This window comes from Ochotona curzoniae, unplaced genomic scaffold (assembly GCF_017591425.1).
Source record: "Ochotona curzoniae isolate NIBS_2020 unplaced genomic scaffold, NIBS_Ocur_1.0 scaffold_3208, whole genome shotgun sequence".
NCBI lineage: Eukaryota > Metazoa > Chordata > Mammalia > Lagomorpha > Ochotonidae > Ochotona > Ochotona curzoniae.
Window position 1 is genome coordinate 10,212,120 of NW_024467106.1, and position 26,381 is coordinate 10,238,500.

At 41.7% G+C, this 26,381-nt stretch overlaps 2 protein-coding genes across 5 annotated transcripts in view; both read left to right on the forward strand.

The window, feature by feature from the left end:
* Positions 1–8,876, forward strand: part of GGTA1 (glycoprotein alpha-galactosyltransferase 1 (inactive)) — an 80,468-nt gene extending 71,592 nt beyond the window's left edge. Inside the window, exons 9-12 of the transcript XR_005881904.1 lie at positions 1,919–2,146; positions 3,588–3,670; positions 4,423–4,455; positions 7,470–8,876. The gene's annotated coding sequence lies outside the window, so the exon portion shown is untranslated. The remainder of the gene's footprint in view (positions 1–1,918; positions 2,147–3,587; positions 3,671–4,422; positions 4,456–7,469) is intronic.
* LOC121144647 (N-acetyllactosaminide alpha-1,3-galactosyltransferase-like) lies at positions 2,076–20,860 on the forward strand. Of its 4 annotated transcripts, none has more exons than XM_040962995.1 (5): positions 2,076–2,146; positions 4,423–4,455; positions 7,470–7,520; positions 13,689–13,823; positions 19,642–20,860. In XM_040962995.1, exons 1-5 carry the CDS (start codon positions 2,100–2,102, stop codon positions 20,333–20,335), a joined length of 960 nt encoding a protein of 319 aa, XP_040818929.1. In that variant the 5' UTR covers positions 2,076–2,099; the 3' UTR covers positions 20,336–20,860. The 4 variants fall into 4 exon arrangements, with proteins under 4 accessions (XP_040818929.1, XP_040818928.1, XP_040818927.1 ...); XM_040962994.1 differs by lacking the exon at positions 2,076–2,146 and adding an exon at positions 3,594–3,670; XM_040962993.1 differs by lacking the exons at positions 2,076–2,146; positions 4,423–4,455 and having other exon boundaries at positions 7,012–7,520.
* Positions 20,861–26,381: the final 5,521 nt, after the last annotated feature.

Sequence of the window (26,381 nt, forward strand, 5' to 3'; positions counted from 1 at the left end):
TTGTGGGAGTACAAAATAGAGTGTTCTGGAATTTAGTGGGTCTCTGCTGCAAGTAGAGGCTAATCAACGTCTTCATCCACCATTCCAGTCCACTTCACTCCCACACAGGTGTGTAAGGCGTGACTGGTCCTAAGGGTTTAATGGCAGGCTAACCTGTTGATTGGACCAGTTGAAGACTTTTGTTTTTTCCGCTCAGGGTCCCATTGGGAGTTTGTTGCCTTTGCACTTACTAGCTGAGTGCCGTACTGCTTCCCAAGTCCAAAGACGCTCATGAGTTATGGCCCCTCTCTTAGCGGCAGGGAGTATAATTCATTGCTTTTTAAGTTTGGCAGTACCCTGAAATTATGTGGCAAGCTAGCAGTCATGCCTGCATCCCACTTACGGATTCCAATTCAATTAGCACAGGGCACAGTCTATACGTAGGGAGGGGGTATTTTTGTTTTATTTTTAAGATTTATTTTATTATTATTTGAAAGGCAGATTTACAGAGAGAAGGAAAGATAGAAAGATCTTCCATCCACTGATTCACTTCCCAAGTGGCTGCAATGGTCAGAGCTATGCTGATCTGAAGCCAGGAGCTTCTTACAGTGCTCCCATGAGATGCAGGAGCCCAAGGAGCCATCCTCGCAGCTTTACCAGGCACATTGAGAGGGAGCTGGGCCAGAAGCAGAGCAACAGGGCATGAATCGGTGACTACATGGGGTCTGGCGCTGCCAGCAGAGGTTTAGCCCACTATGCCATGGAGTTGGGCCCAAGAGCATGGGGAATTTCTAAAAAGCTTTTCACAGAATTCTAGTATGCAGCAAAACTAGAGAGCCCTGGCCGAAAATTCAGGAAGCTGCCCTATGACTTCCTACGTGAGGTTTTTTCTTCTCTTTATTACTTGAGATTTCTAAAATTAATAGATCTGTACATTTATAATTTTGGGGAGGAATCCAATTTTGGGGGGAATCCAATCACATATATGTTATACTGCTTTATGTTTTACATCACTGAGGTTTGGTTTTCTTATTCTAGCAATTACTTTCACTTTTCCCACAGAACGATTAAGATCGAATTATTGTTGCGACATTGAATTTCCAATTCTGCAGAGTGCAACCTGTTGGTAACTCTAGCTGGTAGCGTTCTTATTTCAAATAGGGAACTTTTAGAGAACTTTTAAAATGTCCATTGCTTTTGTGGCTTTGATTGTTTTGTTGAGAGTTCCTGACTGTTCATTTGCTTTTTGCCAAAATTCTTATTAAATCCTTAAACACTTTTTATTATCGCTGCGTTGAAGTCCTCCCAAGTCTCTGAATTTATACTGTTTCTCTGAGGGAGGGACAGCATCGACTCCAGGTGGGCATAAGGAATGTCACTGGGGTCTTGAAATGTTTTTTTTTTATTGTTACTTTTAAATTTTTATTGGAAAATCAGATATACAGAGAGGAGGAGAGACAGAGAGGAAGATCTTCTGTTAGATGATTCACTCCTCAAGTGGTTGCAATGGCTGGAGCCGAGCTGATTCAAAGCCAGGAGCCTCTTTAGGTCTCCCATGTGGGTGCAGCGTCCCAAGGCTTTGGGCTGTCCTCGATTGTTTTCCCAGGCCACAAGCAGGGAGCTGGATGGGAAGCGGGGCTGCCAGGATTAGAATCAGCGTCGATATGGGATCCTGATGCATTCAAGGAGAGGACCTTAGCCACTGTTGCAGCCACTTTGAAAGTGAAGCAGTAGGTGGAATCTTTGTCTCTCCTTCTCTCTGTAAATCTGGCTTTCCAATAAAAACAGGTAAATTAAAAAAAGAGAAGCAGAAAAGTAGCTTAAAGGAGTTTTATATTTTCCTAAAATAAGACAACGTTTAATTCCCTAGTAATGATAAAGAAACGCTACTGGCATTTTAATTGTTATGATTACAGCTATCTAATTCCTTCAACATCAGAAAAGAAACTGATGACATCACAATTCACAGAAGACTGAAATAACCAACACAAACTGGAGTGCCACAGCCCCAATACTGGCTGGCTGAGTCATGAGTTTCCAAGGGACTCACAATGTTTTGTTTGAAAACTGTTTGCCCTCTGAGGCTCCTCCACATATCTTTTCAAACTACTGTATCATAAATGTTAAGAAACACCAGTGAAGAATCTCAAAATTTTATGAAGCAAAGGTAAGAGATTATCTTTTTAACAATTTTAATTTTAGATGATGTTTATGTAGTTGATCAGGGTGGGAAGGATTGAGGGTCAGAGAAAAGTAAGTGTGATCATTGTTTCCTAGTTTCCATTTCTTTTTCTTGTATCTGAGGGGGAGGAGAAGACAGGGGAGAAGCCATAGACAGCCTCCCAACCGCCCCAGGACTTGGGAATGGGGGAACTGCCACCCAATATTAATCCAGGGTCCTGATGTGGCGTATGCTCTGAGGGCTCTGCCCAGGTGGTTTTGATAGTTCTGAAATGCTGTTGATCTCACCAATCCAAGGATGAGGGAACATGCTCAATGTCCATTGGCTGACATAGTCCACGTTAGGATCTCCACATGCCCAGATATTTGCTGTTGGGCTGGGGTAGTTATCCAAATGTCTCTGTTCTCCTTCCTCTGCTATGGTAACAGATGTCTTCTAAAGGCTCCGATGGGCTGCCATATCCTCTATGTGGCTCTGGACCAGCCATCTACCTACTTCGTCTTTTTCACTGAGGAGGACCAGTAGAGATTATTCTTAACACTAACCATATTTAGCCTATTCCAATTTATTTTTTTTTTTTGCAAATAGGCAACTAGTTATTAGATAGATTAAATAACACAAAGGAGTTTCATAATCTTGATGGCTAAAAATCCAAGGTCAATGCACAAATAACCTTAACATTACGGTTGATCCTCCAGGTAGTGAATCAATCTTGCATTCAAATAGTTTTAAGAAGGAGCACAGGTTTTATGCTGCTGTCAGACTTAGCTTTCTTGAAATGATCAACTTCATAATTGAAATAGGCAATAATATTTTTATAAATATCTCTCTTGCTGGAAGTTAGGCTTGGAAGTACCATTTTTACATAGCTTCATAAAAATTTATTTGTTTTTACTGGAAAGGCAGATTTACAAAGAGAAGGAGATACAGAAAGATCTTCAACTTGCTGGTTCCTTCCCCAAAGGGCCTCAACCAGAGCTGAGCTAATCTGAAGCTGGGAGCCAGGAGTGTCTTCCCAGCCTCTCACATACGTGCAGGGTCCTAAGGCCTTAGGCCATCCTCTGCTGCTTTCCCAGGCCATAATCAAGAACTGGTGCCCATATCGGATGCCTGGTGCTTTCAGCTAAAGAACTAGCCTGTTGAAGCATCATGCCGGCCCCGTTCATTTCTTTATAGAGTAAAAAGACAAATGAAGGTAATAGGATTGTTGACATCAAGGTCAGCCAAGACGATTTAATGTCCTAAAATGTTCTCCAGCTAATGTTCTAAAATCTTGTAAAGTTTAGCTCAAATAAAACTGCATAGAGACACCCAAGGAGCAGCAGTGCCTTAACTGTAAGTCAGTGTGTTCAAATCATGGTGAGGCAGGGTTCGCCTCAGCCTGCTCTGCAAATATTTCATTCCATCTGTTTCTTTTTCCTCCCAGGAAAGAATGAGACTGAAAATAATAATTCTATCATCATTGATTTTATTGTCTTTATGTGCTTTGTATAGGAAGTATTATTTCAGGTAACTATGAAAACTTAATGGGTACTTTATTTTGATTTTGGCAAGGATCTGGTATGTCTAAAAGCTGATGGACCCAACCCCTGGATAAATATATAAATAAATAATAAATAATTCCATAAAAACAAATATACTTAAATGATATTAAGAAAACTGCATAACACTAGCCTTCAACATCTAAGTCCTTAGTTACTAATTCAATCTAAAAACAGTTTTTATTGCCCATATGTGAGAAGAGAATGTTGACTTATCAGTCGCTGTGACAATATAATGTTAATAAATGTTACAGAGGAACCGCCATTTTGTTGGTATCTCATTAAGAAACATCTTTAATGCTAGTGACTTCAGGTTCCATACACAATTATTTTCTCTCCAAAACTTTGAGACAAGTAGAAATATTTCATTGGCAATTAGTAAATTTCTATCATGCTAATGATATTTGGTGATCTCTTTGATCTGTATCTCAAAGAATTAGATTGTGTATATTGTGCCTCAAAGAATTAGACTGTGTATGTTGTTGCTGAAAAGATGTAATTTATGAGGTCCTTAGCTGTAATTATTTTTTTATCATGTTCACTACTTACTGTATGTTTGTAATCAACAATAAACCTGGTAACACAGTATATGTTCAGACATACTTAGTACTATTAGGTATCAAAATAAAGGGATTGATGGATCTTGGCTCTTGTCATTTTATATGTGGAAACCCTTTATATGCATTTAAAAGTAACATAATATTTTTCATTTGTCCTAAGCACAAAGAAACTACAGAGGGTGTATGAGTGTTGGTAAGTCTTTATCTACAAATATGTTATGATCTCTTTTTGGATAACACAACTGGTTAGTAGGCATTAGAGTCCCCATGGGTCCTTAATTCCTGCATGAAGAATAAACCAAAGCAAGATAATTAAGGTCAGAATGCTAGGAATAAAAAAAAAAAAGAACAGACCAGCAGGTCAAGCTCTGATAGAGGGAGTGAGAAGTGATCAAACATCACCAGGAGGCAAAACCAGTCCCCAGTAGCTTTGGGAACTAAAGTGCTGGGCAAACACACAGGAATAAGGACTAGGCTAAAACATTCTCAGGAGATTGTGATCATAACATGCTACCTGTAAGACGGCATCATCACAACGTGTGGAGAAAAACATTCCTAGAGAGAGGGCAAGACTCATGGGAACCTACGCAGTGAAGAACAACTTTGCTTTCTGATCTTTATTGCGACCAGGAGACCTGGTATCTCAATGATCCTATCATTCACAACATCCTCACATTCCTTTTTTAAAAAAACTAATTTATTTTTATTGGAAAGGCAGATTCACAGAGAGGAGTAGAGAGAAACATCTTCTATCCACTGGTTCACTCCCCAAGTGGCTGCAACAGCCTGAGTTGAGCTAATCTGAAACCATTAGCCAGGAGCTTCTTCTGGATCTCCCACGTGGATACAGGGTCCCAATGCTGTGGGCCCCCTCAACTGCTTTCCCAGGCCACAACAGGGAGTTTTGGCATAGGCAAGGCCATCTTCCAATGCTTTCCCAAGCCACAAGCTGGGAGCTGGATGGGAAGTGGAGCAGCTGGGACATGAACTGATACCCCTATGGAATACCAGCTCATGCAAGGCGAGGATTTAGCCGCTGGGCCATTGTGCTGGGCCCAGCTTGCTTCTTTTCTAATCCAGCTCTTTATGACCTGGAAAAGCAGCAGAGGATAACCCAAGGCCTTGGGGCCCTGCACCTGGCACCTGTGTTGGAGATCTGGAAGAAACTCCTGATCTCCAGTTTTGGATTAGCTCAGCTCTAGCCATTGAGGCCATTTGGGAAGTGAACCACTGGATGGAACACATCTCTGTCTAGTCTCTCCTTCTCTCTCTATATATATAAAAAAAATTTGCCTTTCAAATAAAAATAAATTCTTTTTTTAAAAAATTAACTTTTAAGGGCCCGGCGCGGTGGCGCAAGTGGTTAAGTCCTCGCCTTGCACGCCCGGGATCCCATATGGGCGCTGGTTCTAATCCCGGCAGCCCCGCTTCCCTTCCAGCTCCCTGCCCGTGGCCCGGGAAGGCAGTGGAGGACGGCCCAAAGCTTTGGGACCCTGCACCCGCGTGGGAGACCCGGAAGAGGCTCCTGGCTTCGGATCGGCATAGTATCGACCCGTTGCGCTCACTTGGGGAGTGAATCATCGGACGGAAGATCTTCCTCTCTGTCTCTCCTCTCTGTATATCCACCTTTCCAATAAAAAATAATAAAAATAAATCTTTAAAAAAAAATTAACTTTTAAAATTGATAGTGAGAGGCAGGAGAGGGAGAGGGATGAAGTAAAGAGTGAGAGAAACAGCAAAAGGGAGAGATTTCATGTGCAGCAGCAGGAAGGGTAGACAGGGTGGGGAGGGGAAGCCGGATGGCAGTGGGAACTAAACTGCTCAAGTCAGCACTGCTACTTTCTAGGTCTGCATTAGCAGGAAGCTGGAAGCAGGAACTGGAGGCAGGCATCGACTCCATGAGCTGCAATGTGGACATGGGCCTCCAACAGGCATCTGAATCATTACTAAGCTAAATGCTTGTCCCAATGCCATATTTCAGTCACATCCTTGACATTGCAGCTACTCCTGTGTACACACAGACAACGACAGTCTCCGTAGTTGTCCAGTTCCTCCATTAATTTAGCCACAAAAGCGCCTTATAGATAGTGTGCCATTTGAGCATAACAGCAAAGAGGAAAAGGAGGATACAGGCAGAACTGCTTCTTTCCACTTACATCTCTGAGTATGGAATGATTCTGTGTTTTTATCTTGTCAGTGCAGATAGATCCATGAGCTAATGAAGGTCTGAGAAGGAGGGATGATGACTTTAACATTCAACATCTTCATTTTGTGTTGGCTGTTTAATAGTCAAGCAGAGGACTTGAGAACATAGTTTTAGTGTCTAAGTCTGAGTTCATGGGAGAAATCTGGATTGTATATAAACATTTGAAATCACAGAAAAGTACCAGAGGGGTCCCGGTGTGATGGCTCAATGGCTAAATCCTCACCTTGCAAGCACCAGGATCTTATAGGGTCTTGTTTATGTCCTGGCTGCCCCATTTCCCATCCAGCTCCCTGCTTACGTGGTCTGGGAGGAGGGTATTAGAGGATGGCCCAAAGCCTTGGAACTCCACACCCACGTGGGAGGCTCAGAGGAAGCTCCTAGCTCTTGGCTTTGGATCAGCTTAGCCCCAGGTGTGGCAGTCATTTGGGGAGGAAACCAGCAGATAGAAGATCTTTCTGTCTTTCCTTCTCTCTGTAGATCTGCCTTTACAATTTAAAAAAAAATTTTAAAGAAAAGTACCAATGGAAAGTATCAAACGATAAAATTGTGAACTAGGAGAAACCCATCTGAGGCTAATTGTCAAATCTGGGCTCCTAAGAGAACAGGATATTTAAGGCTAACCTTAGAGAGAAAGTAGGGATAAATTTCCATCGTGAAAGAAAAGACGATGTTCAGTGCTATGGGTAAATCTGCAGATGAGGTGGCCCAAAGTTGAGGGAGCTTTCCTCTGATGTTTATTTTCTCTGTGAGTTAGAAGAATGAGAACAAAGGAGATAAAGATTTCCAGCAGCACAGAGAGTTGAGCTAAAATTACAAATTATGATTTTTTTCATGCCACCAGCATCAAAGCTCATCATTGTTTTTCTTATTGTTTCACTCTCATTTTTCATTTTGCTGCATCTTAATGCACCATGTAAATCATTAAGTGATTTTATAGACAGTTACCTCAAACTCTGGTTCTGGCAGATATGGTGTAACTCTTGGCATTATTTTCCTTCTAGGTATCTGAAAACTCAGCCTAAGTTACAGCCTTCGGACTGGTTCTATCCTATGTAAGAATCCAAATCTTGCACGTAAGAGGTGAACAGATGGCAACACTACCAAGCTGGCATTCTAAATATTGGAGAAGAGATGGATCTTTGATTACATCCTTAAAAAAGAATTAGGTGGTGGTTAACCCATGGGATCAGACATTTGGACTCATCTTCCATGAGAGTTTAAGTCACATCAGCTCAAAGGTTCTAGAATAACAACAGGTCCAAAATGTGAGGGTGCACTTGAGATTGTTTGGTTGGTTGTTTTTGTGTGAGAGAGAGCTGGAGCCCAAAGGGGGCAGTTGGGATGTCTGTGTACTTCATGCTTTTAACAGCACCTTTTCTCTGGCCCCTCGACTTCCACTTGCTGCCTCTACCCACCCAACTTCTACCCTCACGCCCTGGGCGTTAACGCATTTCCCTAATTAAAACTGTGAAAGGAGACACTCAGGCTACGATCATTATTCAAGATCGTGGCTGGTGTCTGTCTCATCCTCTCATGACATCATAACCTTTGTCAGAGACTAATCAGGGCACAGAAAGACCACCACTTACATGACGAATTATTCATTACAATTATGCATCGTGTAGTGGCAAGGATGCATTCTGGAAACCGCCTCATTAGGATGATTTGGCATTGTTGGAACAGCTCAGTGTGCTTACACACAGATGGCTATGATGTCATGAGGGGATGCAATTGTAAGAGACCACTCTCATGTGAATAGCACGTGACTGCAGTACAGTGATCAACAAGGGAGGGAAGCCTGCAGAGAACTTTAAGGTATCACGGAGATAAACAGCTATGGGAACTATTTCCCCTGGGGCTGAGGGCTAAAAGGAAGAATCTGGAATTATTTAACCCAGAGAGGAAGCTCCTGGAACTTGAGGTCGGCTGCTGCTCAGCTGGTGCTGCTGTCTCCAACCTTTGTGCGGGCAGCTCGTGCTGGGAAGCAGCACCTCTACGGAGGGGTACCACGAGGCTGGTCTTGAGGGCGTTAGAAAAACTGAAAATCGACTTCAACTGTTGCTCTACTAGGCATTTGATAGTATTGGGGGTGAAGAAGTGTTGCTGAGATAGGACTTCCCGGCACAGGAAGCACACAAGAAACCCACACAAAACAGGAAAGAGTGTTTCTTCCTCTTCCCTCCGCCTTGCAATGGTCCTCGCATGGAGGAAATAGCCTGCCAAGGCTCCAGCTGGCAAAGGAGAAGCAGCAGTCTCAACTCCAAGCTGATGCAGCAGTCTCGGGTGCAGGTTTACTCATGAAGACAACAGCCTGACATGCTCGCTCCCTCACAGGACAAGCAGGGCAGATCCCCCTTACTTAAGGTGACGATTTTTCACACAATTGCACAAAGGAGAAATCCGTATAATCACCTAAATAGATTCCAAATAGGCTACTGATATACTTAAATTCCTATTGCTTTTTTTTTTTTTAATTTACTTTTATTGTAAAGTCAGATATACAGAGAGGAGGAGAGACAGAGAGGAAGATCTTCCGTCCAATGATTCACTCCCCAAGTGACCACAACGGCCAGTGCTGTGCCGATCAGAAGTCAGGAGCCAGGAGCCACTTCCAGGTCTCCCACGAGGATGCAGGGTCCCAAAGCTTTGGGTCGTCCTTGACTGCTTTCCCAGACCACAAGCAAGGAACTGGATGGGAAGCGGGGCTGTCAGGATTAGAACCGAGCCCATAAGAGATCCCAGCGCGTGCAAGGTGAGGACTTTAGTCACTAGGCTATGGTGTTGGGCCCCTCCTAATTGCTTTTTTTTTTTTTTCTTAAAACTGAACACCTTTCACAAGAAAATATCCCTCCCCACAATTTTTTAAAAGATATATTTGTTTGTATTGGAAGGCAGATTTACAGAGAAAAGGAGAGTCAGAGAGAAAGATCTTCAGTCTGCTGGTTCAATCCCCAAGTGGCTGCAACAGCTGGAGTTGAGCCTATCCAAAGCCAGGAGCCAGGACTTCTCCTGGGTCTCCCATGTGGATGCAGGGTCCCAAAGTCGTTGAAAATCCTCTGCTGATTTCCCAGGCCATAAACAGGGAGCTGGAAGGGAAGTGGAGCAGCCAGGACAGGAACCGGTGCCTGTATACGATGCAAGGCTTGGACAATAAGCTATCGCGCTGGGTCCAAATAGTGGCCGTTTTGTAAGTGTCAATTCAAATCACTTTTTAAAATTTTCTATTGGATTTTTTTTTTTTTTTGGTCTTACATACTTGAAGGAGGTTTTGAGTGTTTAAGGCACAATTTCATTGTCAGCTATATATATTATGGTACGTTTTCTTTGTAGCTCACATTTTTAAAATTGGGAATGAAATTCACAGAACATCATATTCACTATTTAAATGATACAATTAAGTGGGTTTTAATATGCTTACAATTTTGTGCAACTATCATCACAGTCTAAGGCTAGAGCACCATTGCCATACCAAAAAGAAAAAGGAATCTTACAACGATTGAGCAGTCACCCCCAGCCCTCTCTTTGCCCAGCCACTGACAAACATGACTCTACTTTGTTTCTCTGTGAATTTGCTCATTCTGAACATCTCATATGAACAGAATGTAGCACTAGCCCTTGTGTTTGGTTCTTTTACTTAGTATACTTGCAGGGTCCACACAGGCATGGAATGTATTTATACTTCATTACTTTTTTTTTTTTTTAAGATTTACTTATTTTTATTGGAAAGGCAGATTTCCAGAGAGAAGGAGAAACAGAAAGATCTTCCATCTACTGGTTTACTCCTTGAATGGCTGCAACAGCCAAAGCTGAGCTGATCTGAAGCCAAGATCCAGGAGCCTCTTCAGGGTCTCACACATGGGTTCAGGGACCCAAGGACCTCAGCCCATGCTCTGCTTCTTTCCAAGCATCTGTGACTCAAAACTGGTGCCTATATGGGATGCTGGTGCTTGAAAGTGGAGGATTAGTATGTTGACCCATGGCTTCAGCTCCACTCCATTGTTTGTTATAGCTGAATAACATTCCATGATATGGACATTGCACACGCCTATTCATCAGTGAATGGACATTAGGTCATTTCCATTTTCTTTGTCTCTTACACATAATGCTAAATATTCATGTAAAAGTTTTCATTTGACATCTATTTTCCATTCTCTTGGGCACGTACATGAAATTACTATAGATGGAACTGCTGTAAAAAATACAACTTAAACTGCAATGAGTACAGTTTCAGTACATGACATGTTTACATGTGTGTGTTTTATCTCGACAATACATTGTGGTTTCCTTTAACAGTTAGTGAATGCTTTTTTGTAAACTTTAAAAAATTATTTTAATTTATGTTTTCTTCATTTTTTTAATGTGGGGGTTTACTTTTCATTGTAAATCATAACTTTTGGTATGTTGCGTTTTCAATTAACGTTCATTTCAGTGTATTTTCTAATTTTCTTGTGATTTTCTCTTTGACTCACGAGTTATTTGATTTCTTTAACTTTTTTTTTGTTACTGTAAAGAGAGCAGATTTTATGCATTCCACGAATACAGTTGCAAGAAGTCAACCGCACTTTCTTCATTCTCTGTCTCCTCCCCAACCACATCTCTTCCTCTTCATGTTTTCGCTGAGTCACAGTTTTAACTCATGCTATATGTATAGGCTTCACTCGCCACAAACCATGACTTTGAACAAGCTAAAAGTAGGAAGAAGACCCCAGTTCCCTAAAACTGCAAAGAATTCCCACACACTGTGTCTTTTTCAGGTTCTCTGCTGTTGGTGTTTAATCTAATTGTGCGATCATGGAGAAGACATTTTGTTAGCTTCCAATCTGCTTAAAGTTAATTGAGATTTATTTTATAATCTAGCAAATGATCTAACCTACAGAATGTCCCCTGTGTATCTGGGACTGTATCACGTGTGTGGTTCTGATTTTTCCCACCTGTTCACATCTTCTGTTGAAACTCTGTCAGTTTTCATTTCAGTTGTCAGACTTCTTAACTCTTTTTCATTTCTTTATTGATATTTTCCATTTGTTGAGCTATCATTTTTTGTTTCAAATATATTCCATTCTCCATTTAGTTCTTTATAGTTATTTAAAATAATTTATTTGGAGTTCTCATCTAGTCCTTGTCCCTTCTTTTGGACAATTTCTGTTAATTTTTTTTTTTTTCTGTAAATGACTCATACTTTTTATGCCTCATCAATTTTTGTCAAAAAACAAAAATTTTTAATTAATTAATTATTAACAAAAACAAACAAGCAAACATTTGGGGTTGGCCCTGAGGCACAGTAGGTTAACCTTTCACTACATGGGCGCCATTTCAAGTCCTGGCTGCCCCACTTCCCACCCAGCTTCCTACTAATAGCCTAGGAAAGCAGCAAAAGATGGTCCATGTCCTTGGGTTCCTGTTGCATCCACCTGGGACACTCGGAAGCAGCTCCTGGCTTCACACCAGCCTAGCTCTGGCCACAGGTTCCGGCTCCACGCTCATGTGCCTGGGAAGGTAGCAGAAGATAATCCATGTGAGAAACCTGGGCTTTTTCCTGGATCAGTCATAACCATTATGGCTATGAAAGAGCTCTTTTGTTGTGTGTGTGTGTGTGTGTGTGTGTGTGTGTGTGTGTGTGTGTGTGTGAGAGAGAGAGAGAGAGAGAGAGAGAGAGAGAGACTGATTCTGCCTTTCAAATAAATAATCTTTTTTTTTAAAGATTTATTTATTTTTATTGGAAAGGTGGATATTCAGAGAGGAGGAGAGACAGAGGAAGATCTTCCATAGGATGGTTCACTCCCCAAGTAACTGCAACGGCTGGAGCTGAGCCAATCTGAAGCCAGGAGCCTGGAGCTCTTCCTCCAGGTCTCCCACACGGGTGCAGGGTCCCAAAGCTTTGGGCCATCCTCGTCTGCTCTCCCAGGCCACAAGCAGGAGCTGGATGGGATGTAGGGCTGCCGGGATTAGAACCAGTGACCATATGGGATCCCCAGGTGTGCAAGGCGAGGACTTTAGCCACTACGCCATTGCGCCGGGCCCTCAAATAAATAATCTTAAGAAAAACATTTTGAATGGTGTAAGTTGGTCAGTCTGTGAATCATTTTTTTTTTTTAAATTTTAGAAATCACACTTTATCCTCCTCAGAATTTTTTAGGTGTTGATTTCCAGTTTTGCTTGTATAGTGCTACCCTAAACTCTTTTTTGGAAGGCTGTGTTATCTTTTTGATTTCTGAGATTTTTGTTCCTTTTAATTATGACTGGTGGTTGATGAGACATTTCATTAAACTCTTGAGAATGGGAGGTGATACTGAAAAAGATAATGGAGGAGGTAGATAGGGTAAGGAGGCTAGGAAGGAAAAATGAGGAAGAGGAGTCAGATGAGAGAGTCACAGAGGAGGCAGAGAGGGAAATCCTCTGAGTCTACACAGCCTGGTTCTGTGTCAGGACCCTCCCTGAATGCTTAGCCTGGCTGTTTACAACTCTGCCCTTGCCTTAATTTCCTGTTTACACTGAGTGTAAATATCAGCTAGAGGTGAGAGCTAGTCGTCCCTTCACGTGTTTCTTTGCATGGATCCTGCCCTGGGCATATGTGTGCGTTTTTTTTTTCTTCTTCTTTTAAAGATTCATTTATTTGAAAATCAGAGTTACAAAGAGAGAAAGAGAGAGACTCTTCTACCTACTGGTTCACTCACTCAAATGGCTGCAGTGGCTAGGGCTGGACCAGGCCAAAGCCAGGAGAGCTTGGAACCCGAGCGCAGAGGCCCAAGCACTTGGCTCATCTTCCACTGCTCTCCTGGCTCATCAGCAGGGAGCTGGAACAGAACTGCAGCGGCCAGAACTCAAAGCAGTGCCCATATGGCATGTTGGTACCGCAGGCATGGCTCTACCCATTATGCCACAATGCCAGCCCCAAGAAACTCAGTTTTAAAAATATGGTCTTTGAAAATAATCATCAGGAAAAGCAAGAACAGGAAATTTGGACTAGATTTTGGGATAATTTTAAGTCTGTGTCCTCAAATATACTGCGATCATAATACAAATGATACAAATTCTTTTTTTTTTTTTTAATATTCTAGATGTTTCTATTGTACTGCCTCTTCAACTTAACATAGCTAATAAGATTTTGGCTTAGGTGTAAGGAAATGCTTCAATCTGACATCAGACTTTATGCATTAGTAATATCTCCTGCTGCTTCATTGTAATATATTTTGCCTAAAAATGTTATGTCTTTATTTCAGGTCACACATGAACATGACCATGACCACATGGTCAGCTCCTATTGTGTGGCATAACACTTACAATGAGTCCGTCTTGGAAAATTACTACGCAGAACATAAAATTACTGTGGGGTTGATTGTGTTTGCTGTGGGAAGGTAGGTAATGATGTCAAACGTCCTTTACCCTCGAGCTATTGGCTGTAGAAAATGGGAGGCAGTCTACCGAGGCATCTCATAACTTCATTTAACGTTTATGCTCTCAAGATCAATTCCTGACATCATTCTAAATATCACCACCCAGTTGAGCCAGTCAAAAAAACAAATTCCCAATATCTCAGCTTCTTTTATCTATTTTATAATCCTCTTCCAGTTTCACTTTCCTGGGTCTGCTTGCAACAATTTTAAATAGCTTTTGTTTCTACACACATTTTTGTCTCTTCCAGCAAGTCTCCATTGTCTTTACCCTGGAATAGCTCAAAAGTGGTCGCACCCTTTTGTACTTTCGTCATGTCATAAACTGCTTTCATATAAACTTACTGCACGGTGCACAGCGGCCCCTCCCAAGTGGTTCAGTGTACACAGGAATACGCAGCATAATCTTAACAGGCTGTGTTTTCTATCAATAATTGTACAAAAAAAAAAAAAAAGACAAATGCAGAAAATCTCCCAGTGATTTTAAAACAAAAGCTCATACCTAATTCAAATGGAAGATTAAAACCATGGTGATGGACTTTCCCTTGCGTAAGCAGGGAGCTGGACCATAAGTGCAGCATCTGGGACACAAACTGGCACCCATAAGGTGGCCAGCACTGCAGGTGGAGGGTAACTTGCTAAGCCACTGTGCTGGCCCTGCAAATGTAGGTTTGTAAAACTTCGTTTTAAACCTTTGTCAAATTAATGGTTAAGAATGTTACATTACTATAGTCTTAATCATCTGTGATTATTTTAAAATTTACTGTATGAGTGAAATGGTCATTTTCTTGTTCAATATTGTTTACAGCCACTGAGTTCCCATTAAACTAAGGTCTTCTTGCTCTTGACTTGTGAAGTATCAAGCATTTTTTATGGTGATATACATTTAAAATATTATCTCAAAAACTGGAAAAAAATGAGAAAGTGAGAAGGAAAGAGGGTTAGAAGGCGGGAAGAAGGAAGACAGGAATATCATTACATTTTTATAATTGCACCTACAAATTGCATTGCATCTGTTAAAACACTAAATTTTTAAAAGTATTTATTTTAGTTTTATTGGAAAGTGAGATATACAGAGGAAAGGAGAGACAGAGAGGAAGATCTTCATTCCACTGATTCACTCCTCAAGTGGCAGTAATGGCCAGAGCTGTGCCAAACTGAAACCAGGAGCCAGGAGCCTCTCCCGGGTCTCCCACACCAGTGCAGGTCCCAAGGCTTTGAGCCTTCATCTACTGATTTTCCAGGCCACAAGCAGGGAGCTGGATGGGAAGTGGAGCTGCCGGAATTAGAACTGATGCCCATACTGGATCCCGGTGTAAGCAAGGTGAGGACTTTAGCCACTAGGCTACTGTGCCAGGCCCCAAACCAAATTTTTTCAACACAAAAAAATAGAAAAGGAACTAGAAAAAAAAAGCAATTAAAAAAAAAAATTCAAGGCACTGATGTGGTGGCATTACCTGCTAATCTGGCAGGCTGGCTCATGTCCTGGCTGCTCCACTTCCAATCCTGCTCTCCATTTGTGGCCTGGGAAAGCAGCAGAGATTTGCCCTAGCCCTTGGGCCCCTGAACGCATGTGCAGGGGCAGGGGGGAAGAAGGAACTCCTAGTTTCAGATCAGTTGCAGTCATCTGGGGAGTGAACTAGCAAGTGGAAGGTCTTTCTGTCTCTCTTCGTAAAAATCTGCCTTTCAAATAAAAAAATATATTTTTAAAGATTCAAAAATAAGTAGAAATTAAAATAATGAAACCAAAAATTGATTTTTAAAAATGAGAACAAAATTGACAAACCTTTGAAAAAAATAAAATAGATGACATGGTATAGAATACCTGGCCAGGATTCTTCTAAATCGTCAAGATCATAAACAGAACAGTGGTACTTGGCCAAGGCCCAAGGTCAGAGCACCAAACAGGAACAAAACGAGGCCAAGACCACCGTAGCCCCGCAAATGCAAACATCATTGAACAAGGTTGCAGGCATCAAATTTTTGTTGTTGTTTTTAAAATTTTTTTTTTATATTTTTGACAATCCTTACATAGTTAATTGGGGTAAAAAGGTTCAAGGGCTATAGGAAAGTGAGTAAGACTATTATTTCCATATTGTTTCCTTCATGTTTAAAAGCGGGTATGAAGGGAGAACGCCCACCCAATTTCCCACTCTCCCCAGGTCCTGCATGTAGGGCATGCTCCGAGGTTCTTGCTCAAGTGGTTTTGATAGTTCACCAGTTATAAATTGCTGCCAATCTTGCCACTCAAAGCAGTATGACGTCTGTGAAGAATCCACTGGTTGACATAGTCCATCATAGAGTCTCTGTTTGCCCCGTATTTCACTGCTAAGATATAGCTGAGATAGTTGGTTGACCTGTTCTGTCTTCTCTCTTTTCTTAGGGTTCTGAGTCCAGCATTTTGATTGGGGAAATCTCCAAAGAAACTTTGTCTGAGGTGTTCTCGGACCAGATTCTTGTATATACTACCAAGTACAGGGCCCGGCTCAGTCCATGGCCCTAATCAGCTGGTGGTTGCGATCGCTGGGTTGATTCTGTTTTCAGCCCTGTATTTCACTGGAACCAATGGGTGTTCCAGTCCAGCCTGGTGCTGCCCAGCACATACTCGGCCCTTGCATAAACAAGTGGGAGCTGCAGCTTGCCGACTGAACACAGATGTTCTGCCACTATTTCCAATGTTCCATTAAATCAGAGCTCCTGCTGGTTTTACAGTACTATTTCCTGCACTTATCTGGAGATGTTTTTAAAATCAAAAGATCTTAGAGTCAGGGTATTACGATTAGTGCAAGCTTTTGCAGGCAGACTGCCAATGAACTCTTAAGTAATTAGAAAATCATAAACTATTTCCCAGAGATAGAATCAAAGCAAACAGCAGCCATTACATCAACAAGTTTTGTGTTGTGAAAAAAAAAATTTCCTGGAAAACACAATCTACAAGACACGGGGCCTATTAGAAAGGTTACAGCAAATCCCATTATTAATGCTTGTATAACCTCCAGATAACCAGAGATTAAAGATTCCTCAAGGGTGTGGTAGAAGCCTCAAACAATTGGGAAAATAAAGCCCAGGAGAGCACAGGGTGCGCCCACAAACCTGGGTGGCAGGGTGACGCTGGTTGGGTTATTCATCAAGGACCACTGAGACTCCTTATCCTTTCAGACCAATATGCTCCAAAAAATAAACTGCTTTAGTTATTGCTTATTTAAAAGTACATCTTACAGAACAATAACATAAGGAAGCTTTTATTTGATGTTTAACAAGAAATCATACAAATAAAATCTGTATAAAAACAAATTCATATCGAGTCTTAACACATAGCAAAAGACAAAGTAAAAGCAAAGGAAGCTAACTGGTGGCTCTTCACAGTTGGACACATTTGTGTCTTGTACAAAATAATCATCTTAGATCAACAGAAGATCAATCTTCAATGTCCTCTTGCAAGATGGGTTTCTTTAGTATCTCCTGTTCCCTCCCCAGTCCTCCTTTAGTATGTACGGTTGGCAATTGTTTTGCTGATGGCCACCCCCTCAAGATACCTTGCCCTAATTGCTCTGGTGGCCACTGTGGCCTGCATATCCCTGTCCATATCCATAGGTCCCATAGTTACACCCAGAATACTCATATCTGCCATAGCCACTATAGTTTTGAGCACCACTATAAGCAATATTGTAATTTCCATATCCTTAATATCATAATAGTTTTAAATCCTTGGTTCCAGTTTTGGCCTTGACCTCGGCCACGACCCCACGCAGCTCCTCCTCCTCCTTTTGGTTGCTGCTTCTAGACCTTTCTGGGTTGTGCCACTTTGATTTCACACTTCCCAGAACCAATTTGATGATATCTACTTTCGAATAATTTCTTTACCGGTTTTTCATCTGTGTATGGTGATAAAACAAAATCCTCCTCTTTGATTTGTTTTTGTATTCATGGGAAGTTTACCGTTTTCAGTCTCTCCAAAGGCTCCAAAATATTCTATAATTTGCTCTTCCAAAGTGTTTGGCCTCAATCCACCTAAAAAACCTTCTCAGGGGGCTCTTTCCCTTTTAGAGCTTTGGCCCTTTTCGGGTCTACCAATTTGCCATCTAGCTTGTGCCCTTTCCCTTCATGGCCACGGCGGGGCGGTCGGCTGCAGGCTGTTGGCGTGCCGGGCGGTGCGGGCAGAACCGCGGAGCGCTGTAGGGAGCTGGATGTAAAACGATGGAGCAAGAGATAGGTTTAACATTTGAACAGGTGGAAAGGCTAACTACCCTGTCTTGATCTTCGCACACAGAATTCCATATGTTGACTTATCACACTGTACCCTATAAACATATTTAGCTAAAATAATTAAAAAGTTTATGCCATATAAAATGGATTTGAACGTATGGCAGGTTTAAATCAGTAAGTAAGAATGTATGAAGTATGAATCAGTAAGCTAATAGAAGAAAAAAATAGAATGTTTTCATTACCTTAATGACGAAAAATTTCTGAAACATAACACAAAAGCATTTACCTTAAAAGAAACATAGAAAAACTGGACATCTTTGGGTTTGAGTTGTCAGCCTCAGCCTCCAAAACACAATATTTTGGTAATATTTTTCATAATTTACCTAAAACTTCAGATGTTTTCAAAAAAGATTTATTTTTTATTGGAAAGGCAGATTTACAGAGAGAAGGTGCTTCCTTTCACTGATTCACTCCCAAGTGAGCACAATGGCCCGAGCTCAGCTGAGGTGAAGCCAGGAGCCAGGAGCTTCTTCCAGGTTTCCCTGTGCAGCATCCCGAGGCTTCGGGCTGTCCTCAACTGCTTTCCCCGATGCTATTGCGCCGGGCCCAGAACTTCAATTCTTTTTTTAAAAAAGATTTACTTATTATTTTTATTGGAAAGGCAGATATACAGAGAGGAGGAGAGACAGAGAGGAAGATTTTCCGTCCAATGGTTCACTCCCCAAGTGACCACAACGGCTGGAGCTGAGCCAATTTGAAGCCAGGAGCTTCTTCCGGGTCTCCCATGTGCATGCAGGCTTTGGGCTGTCCTCAACTGCTTTCCCAGGCCACAAGCAGGGAGCTGGATGGGAAGCAGGGCTGCCGGGATTAGAACCAGTAACCATATGGGATCCTGGCGTGTTCAAGATGAGGACTTTAACCACTACACTATTGCGCCGGGCCCCAGAACTTAAATTCTTAAGGATTACATAAACATGATTTGATGCCGAGCCATGTGTTACTGCCTATTCCCTTTTGGAGTTTCCTGAGGCTGTTTATTATTCTAAGACTCTTTAATTGGCTTCTGAGACTAGAAATGAGGAAGTTTTATTTTTCAGAACTAACTACTCCAGCACCATAAAAGGGCCACAAGACAAAATATTTGAAACAATAGAAATAGTAAAGTACTGATTATGTTACTTCTGATACCAAATGCAGAACTTCCTATTTAAAAAACTAGCCACAGGCGACACACACTCCCAGCAAAGATCCACAATCTTTCTTGCAACCCACAGAGCAAGTGCCCATTGCTCTGATCACTAAAAACTCTTGTTTATCAGTCTGGATTGGGGTCTGCTCAGTTTCTGGACCCCAAGTTCCATGCCTGTGAGGAACTCCAGTTCTGTTCCAATGAAAGAGAGGAAAGACAGATAATCTCATGCTCTCCTGCACCACTTACATGAAACTCGAAAAGCATATCTAATATTTTGTTGCTTAGTAGCATTGTTGGATAGGCTCGAGCTAATCTAATTTAAACATTGTATGACCCACTAAAATATAAGATGATGAACTTACTGACTTCTTATTTACTTCACAGATATTTGGATTACTATTTGGCTGACTTTCTGATGTCAGCTGATGAGTATTTTATGGTTGGCCAGAGAGTCATAATTTATGTGATGCTAGATGACTTCTCCAGGATGCCGCTGAAATACCTGAGTCGCTTCCGCACCTTCAAAGTTTTTGAAATTAAACGAGAGCCGCGATGGCAAGATATCAGTATGATGCGCATGAAGATCATCAGCGACCATATTGTTGACCACATCCAGTATGAAGTTGACTTCCTCTTCTGCATGGATGTGGATCAGTACTTCCAAAACAATTACGGGTTGGAGACTCTGGGAGAGTCGGTAGCTCAGCTACACACTTACTGGTATCGGAAAAATCCCATCTCATTTCCTTATGAGCGGAATCAGTCATCCGAGGCTTACATACCCATGGGGAAAGGGGATTTTTATTACCATGCTGCTGTTTTTGGTGGCACTCCCACACAGGTTCTTGATATTACCACGCAGTGTTTTGAGGGAATAATGAAGGACAAAAAGAAGAACATTGAAGCAGTATGGCATGATGAAAGTCACTTGAACAAATACTTTTTTCTCCATAAACCCACAAAACTCTTATCCCCAGAATACTGCTGGGATTTTCAGCTCAAACAGAATTCTGATATTAATGTTGTCAAAATTGGTTGGCATATGAAGAGCTATAATTTTACTAGACAGAAACTATGATTTTATAGCTCTTCCTTCTTGTTCCAAACTTAAGAGCATTGTTTTGCCCCATACCGTAGAAAATTAGCACTTGACAACTTTTACCACTAAGATATCGCTAACAAAATGGCAAGCCTACCAACATCATTTTTGGTCACGTAACATGGGATACAAGAGTTGCAGAATGAGTTTATATAAATCATCTAGAGATTTAATAATTTATATTTTGTGTCAATGTTGAAGAAACAGTAGGTTACAGTGAACAAAATGGCTTCTGCTACCAGAAGAGGAAGCCAGAAATATTTTAAAGGATCAAAATTTGTTATAATACTTCAGGAAAGGAGTTATGTGAAGGCATGGGAGAAGAAGGATTCTCGCAACCAAACTAAATATGCCCTATCTATCAAACTTTGAGGATATGAAGACCACCACCAGACAGGCCTACAGCTATTTAGGAAAACTCAGAGTCATTAAAGGAGAGCAATATAATTTCCAAGTACAAACTGTTATAAAAAGCAATGAAAAGAAAATAAAAATGTAATGGGAGAAATTTGAAAGCTTCTCTTTTAGTCTCCTTTTGAAAACCTATCCCTCCATATTAATTTTATGGTTCTCTATATACATATTATATGAATATGCACACTTAAATGTTTTGTACAAATTGACATATCACATACACAAATACACACACATACACATTTTATCAATAGTCAGGGTCCAGTTAGAAAAGCAAAAGCTAATATTCTAGGTAAATAGTTAAACAGTGGGAATTTATTTATTTATATTCTAGGATTTAAAAAATGTATTTGAAAGGCAGAGATACAGAAAAAGAGAGATGGAGACACAGAGACAGAGAGAGTTCTTCCATCTACTGGTTCGCTCCCCAAATGGTTGCAAAGGCTGGGGCTAGGCCAGACTGACACCAGGAGCCTGGAGCTTCTCTGCAGTCTCCCACGTGGCTGCAGGGATTTAAGCACTCTTCTGTGCTTTCCCAGGCACCTTAGCAGGGAGCTGGATCAGAAGTAGAACAGCCACGACTTGAATTGGTGTCCATATGGGATGCAGGTACTGCAGGCCATGGGTTAACCCACTATATCACAATGATGTCCCAAAAATGGGAATTTAATACAAAGAATTGGACCTATAGATGATAAAAGAGTTGAGGCAAATAAAAGGAAGAACGGGCAACCTGTGCAATTTTTTTGTTTTGTTTTGTTTTAGAGAAGATTTATTTACTTAAAGGGCAGAGTTAGAGAAAGGAAGAGAGAGAGAGAGAGATTCCATTTATCCACTGGTTCATTCTCCAAATAGTCACAAAAGTCCACAGCTAAGCTTCTGGGTCAGGCAGAATTCCATCCAGGTCTCCCAGAAGGGTGCAGGGGCTCCTGGACGTGGGCCGTTTTCTGCTGCTTTCCCAGGACCTAATTAGTATTGAAACATCCAGAACTTGAGCTCGTGCCCACACAGGATGCCAGCATTGCCGGTGATGGCTTAACCTTCTGTACTACAATACCAGCCCCTCCACGTTTATTTGTAGGTAATAGTACTCCAAGGGTTGGAGAGAAAAATGTAGGATGTTCATAAAGAGCCAGAAGCTAGCAGGAGTTTCTTGACGTGAGCTAAAACAACAGAAACAGAAGTTTCAGTCACTGCCAGGTATACATCCAAGCTGGGGGTGGGGAGAGTTTTGCAGGATAGAAATATAAGTTTTTCTCTCCTCTACTTAAAAAAAAATTTTTTAATTGCAAAGCTATATAGAGAGGAGAGACAAAGGAAATCCTCCATCTTCTATTTCACTCCCCAAATGGCCACAACAGCAGGAGTTGGGCCAGTCAACTGTGATGTTGACACTGCAGGCAGAGGCTTAACTTGCTACACCACCATGCTGGCGCCTTCTCTCTTGTTCCTAAAGCTGCTCTCTTTTGTCAGTGTTTTTCACTGCTTGATGTTATGTAAGTCACAGGGTGAGGGAGTCTGGATGATGTGGGCATCTGTTACACTGAGCATACCATAGGAAAAATGGAAAGATTTGAAAAAATCATCAGATGACTACTATAGCCATCCATTTTGTGACAAAGCATCTATTCTCACTCTTCTGTCCACATCTAACTACAAATCACTGTGTTTCCACCTGGAAGAATTCAATAAACTTGTATATAGGTAATCATTCTTTTCCCTGAAAGGGAGAATATAAAGTACCAACTGGCATGGTATTTCTCGTCGTGTCCAGGAACGCTAGATTGCCCTAGATTCTCTCCCTCAGAAGTGTATGTGTGCTGGGTGCTGATTGGTGGACCATGATCTGTGGTCTGCGATGCAGCGAGTAGAGCCATGGCCTGTAATGCTGGTATCCCATATCTGAGTGTTGGAAATGCTCTATCAGATACTAAGTGAAAATAAAAATTCTGATCGGGAGTTAAGGAACTATAACAAAAATAAGTTGTCATTCTGTTCAGTAGACTATATGGCATTTCTTTTTTTCACATTTAAAAACATTTTATTTTTGATGATGTTTACATAATTGAGAAGAATGTAAGCCCATGTGAACCACATGGTGGGAAGGGTCAAAAATTAGGGGAAAATAGATGAGACCATTGTTTGCAAGTTTCTTTTCTTTCTGTATGTAGAGGAAAAAGGGAGAGAGGGGGAAAAGCCACACACAGTCTCCTAACTGCATCAGTAACCGGGGCTGGGGAACAACCACCCAGTGTCATCCCAGGGTCTCCAATGTGGAGCATGCTCTGAGGGTACTGCTGACGTGGTTTTGACAGTTCTGAAATGCGGCTGATTTTGTTGCTCCAAGGATGAGGAAATCTTCCCAAGGTCCATTGGCTGACATAGTCGACCCTGAGTCTCCATTCACCCAGATATCTGTTGTCAACGCTTGGCTGGGAGAGTTGTTCAGTTTGTTCTGCCCTCCTTCCTGTTATGGTACTAGATGTCCTCTGCAGGCCCCAAGGGACTGCCATATTCTCCATATGCATTTGGGCATGCCATTCACGGCACTGTGTTCTGCAACTGAGGAAGCCCAGTTCTGACACATGCACTCCATGGTCAGACCATGGATCTTGTGCTTCGAGTTCTGAGTCTAGCAGTTCAGCCAGGGGAGGTCTCCAAAGAAACTTCATCTGAAGTGAGTCCAGAACTGAACCCTGTGTGTGCCAGCCAGTATGGGGTCTAGTTCAGTCTGTCACCCACATCAGCCTACACACACACCCTGGTGGCTTCAGTTGCTGAATCAATTCTGTCTCCAGCACTATCTCTTACACAAACCAACGGATACTATGGCTCAGCCCAGCCTTGCCCATGACACACAGCCCCCATGTACTGTGGCCCAGTAACCCCCAATAACCGCCACTAAGCCAGCTCTGGTTCCTACACATACATGATGGTGCAGCAGACTTGGTCCAGTTGGTTCCATATCCCATTCTGTTTTTGTGCATACCAATGGGTGCTTCAGTCTAGCTCAGCTCAACCAACCTCATTATCTGGCCCACACTTATGCTGGCAGATACTACCACTTGTCCAGCCAGTGTGGGAGATCACCCCTGGATTTCTGCCTTCTATCTGGTGGGCATGACCCACGGCCTACATGCCCATGACCTGAGGCACAGCTTCCAGCCTTGTGTGTAGAACATGTCCTGTGACATGACTGGTGGGTCTGAAGGGATAGATGAACCTTCTAGCCAATTACAGTGACATTGTTGGGTGGGGCGACTGTCGGGAGATACACTTCTGTCTTTTCCTTTCCTAGTTTATATAACTTTGTGCTTGCTTTACAATAAACAGACATGCCCCGCCAGTCCGTCCCTGGTGGTTCCTTTGGTGAAACAACATCGTCACCTCACCGCTTGGTGATCTCGGGGCCTGCTGGCCCTGAGAAATCCCCCTGGAAAGCAGATCCAACCCCTAGCCCTGGTTCTCATGTTCTATGGAGGGAGCTGCAGCCCATCAGAGAAGACCACATGGCATCTGTACCCCACAGAAATTGCTCTCAACTCAGAGCTAGTATCCATTCTACATTTTCTCCTAAGGACACAGTCATTCTAGTAAATGGCCACAGTTCCTCCTTCAAGGGCACATAGTCTCTGCTTCCATCAAGAGTCTTACAGTATTTGTAAACTAACCGAGGTGTGGGAACACAGTGACAGATCAGTCTTAGTGTGCCATCTCACGTCACATTTCTGCTTTCCAGTTTTTCTCTCTAGTTTTTCTAGCAATAGAGTTCATCATCTTATTGAAACCAAATAGTCCATTTCGGTATCTCCCCCATATGGAGTCATTTCCTAATAATGATGAAGGAAAATGTAGTCTAAGTCCCATTTCCCACCAGAGGAGGGTGAATAGACTGAATGGATAAATTCACTTCAAAGTCTTGCCTTCCTCATCCTTTGAATTTCTTCTAAAATTTCTTCTAAAATCTGAATTTCTGTCAGGAAAATTACACCACCTATACTGAACTACAGGCTACCATTGGACTAAAGTTTTAGTTTAACAACCAAGAAAATGCTTAGATACAATGAACTTACATAATAAATTCAGAACTTGAGGAAAGAGTAATTGTTTAAGTAACTTCTGCTTAATTGAATATTCTATTCCATTATTCTTGGTTTAACATCCTTATAATCCATTCCCTTGTGTGTTTCCTTACTACTATAAACTAACAGTAGCTTGAATTCTTTTCATGGCCAAATTGTCTCCTACTGGAACTGACCTAAAATACTCTCATGAGGCCATGCGGATTTTATTCTAGATGTTAGATCTAATAGCAGTAAGTGTTGTCTTACAAATCAGTTGTCCTGAATGAGTTCATTAGAGCATTACTAAGATTTGTCTCAAGCCAGCATGTTAGCTCATCCTCCTCCAAGTGCTGTATTCCATATGGATACTGGTTCATGTAATGGCTGATTCACATCCCATCCAGCTCCGTGCCTAGGAAAGCAGAAGAGGATAGCCCAAATCCTTATGTGGGAGATCCAGAAGAAGCTCCTGGCTCCTGACTTTGGATTAGCTCAGATCCAGCCATTGTGGCCATTTGGGCAGTGAACCAGTGAATGGAAGAGCTTTCTCATTATCCTTTCTTCTCTCTGTAAGTCTTCCTTTATAATAAAAATAAATCTTTTTCTTTAAAAGAGATTTGTCTCCACACAGACATTTTCAATGATAAGGGAAGTTTATGGCAATTTAAAATTTCAAGTTCTCAGGCTCATCTGAATCTATCCAAATGTTTTCCTCCCATATGTTAGATTCTCAGTCTTTTCCTGATTCTTTAATTTTAACACAATAGATTTTGAGATGCTTTATACTGATCATATATTCTAATTATGTACACCATATACTTATATGTGCACTTTGTCCTCAGTCACATGTATCTTATGTACACACACACACACACACACACACACACACACACATACAAGTGGTACCATAAAAGTCAAATGGTTCTGTGTCCATGCTTTGAACTGAGATTTCAAATTTCTGGACTGACTTACATAATTTTTCTAGATCTATCAGAAGCAGCAATCCCATCCCACAGATATTGTACTCATTACAACCATAGTGAACAAAGAGCTATTTGGTTTCTCAAAATCTTCCCTTTAATGAACACATCCTCCCAAGAAATTGTAGGTGATAAGATAATTTGAACAATTCTCACATGCCAAAGATCTCTGGTAACTGTATTCTACTTACAAGGATTTTCATGGTAGCTCAGTTCAAACAGGTGATCAAACCAATTGCAAAATTTCATCATGAAGGTCTGTTTCTCAGGGCTTCTGGTAGATAGTTTACATAAACTGCCAGATTTGGGGCCAGTACTGTAGTAAGTGAGTTAAACCACCACTTTCAATGCCAGTATCCCCTATCAGAGTACCAGTTTGAATTTTGTCTTCTCTACTTCCGCTCCAGCATTTGCTAATGTTCCTGAGAAGGCACAAGAAGATGGTCCAAGTGCTTAGAACCCCACCACCCATGTGCAGATCCTGGCTCATGATTTTTGCTTGATCCAAATAGAGTGGTCACTTAGGGAGTAAACTAGTGGATGCAAGACCTTTCTCTTTCTCCTCTC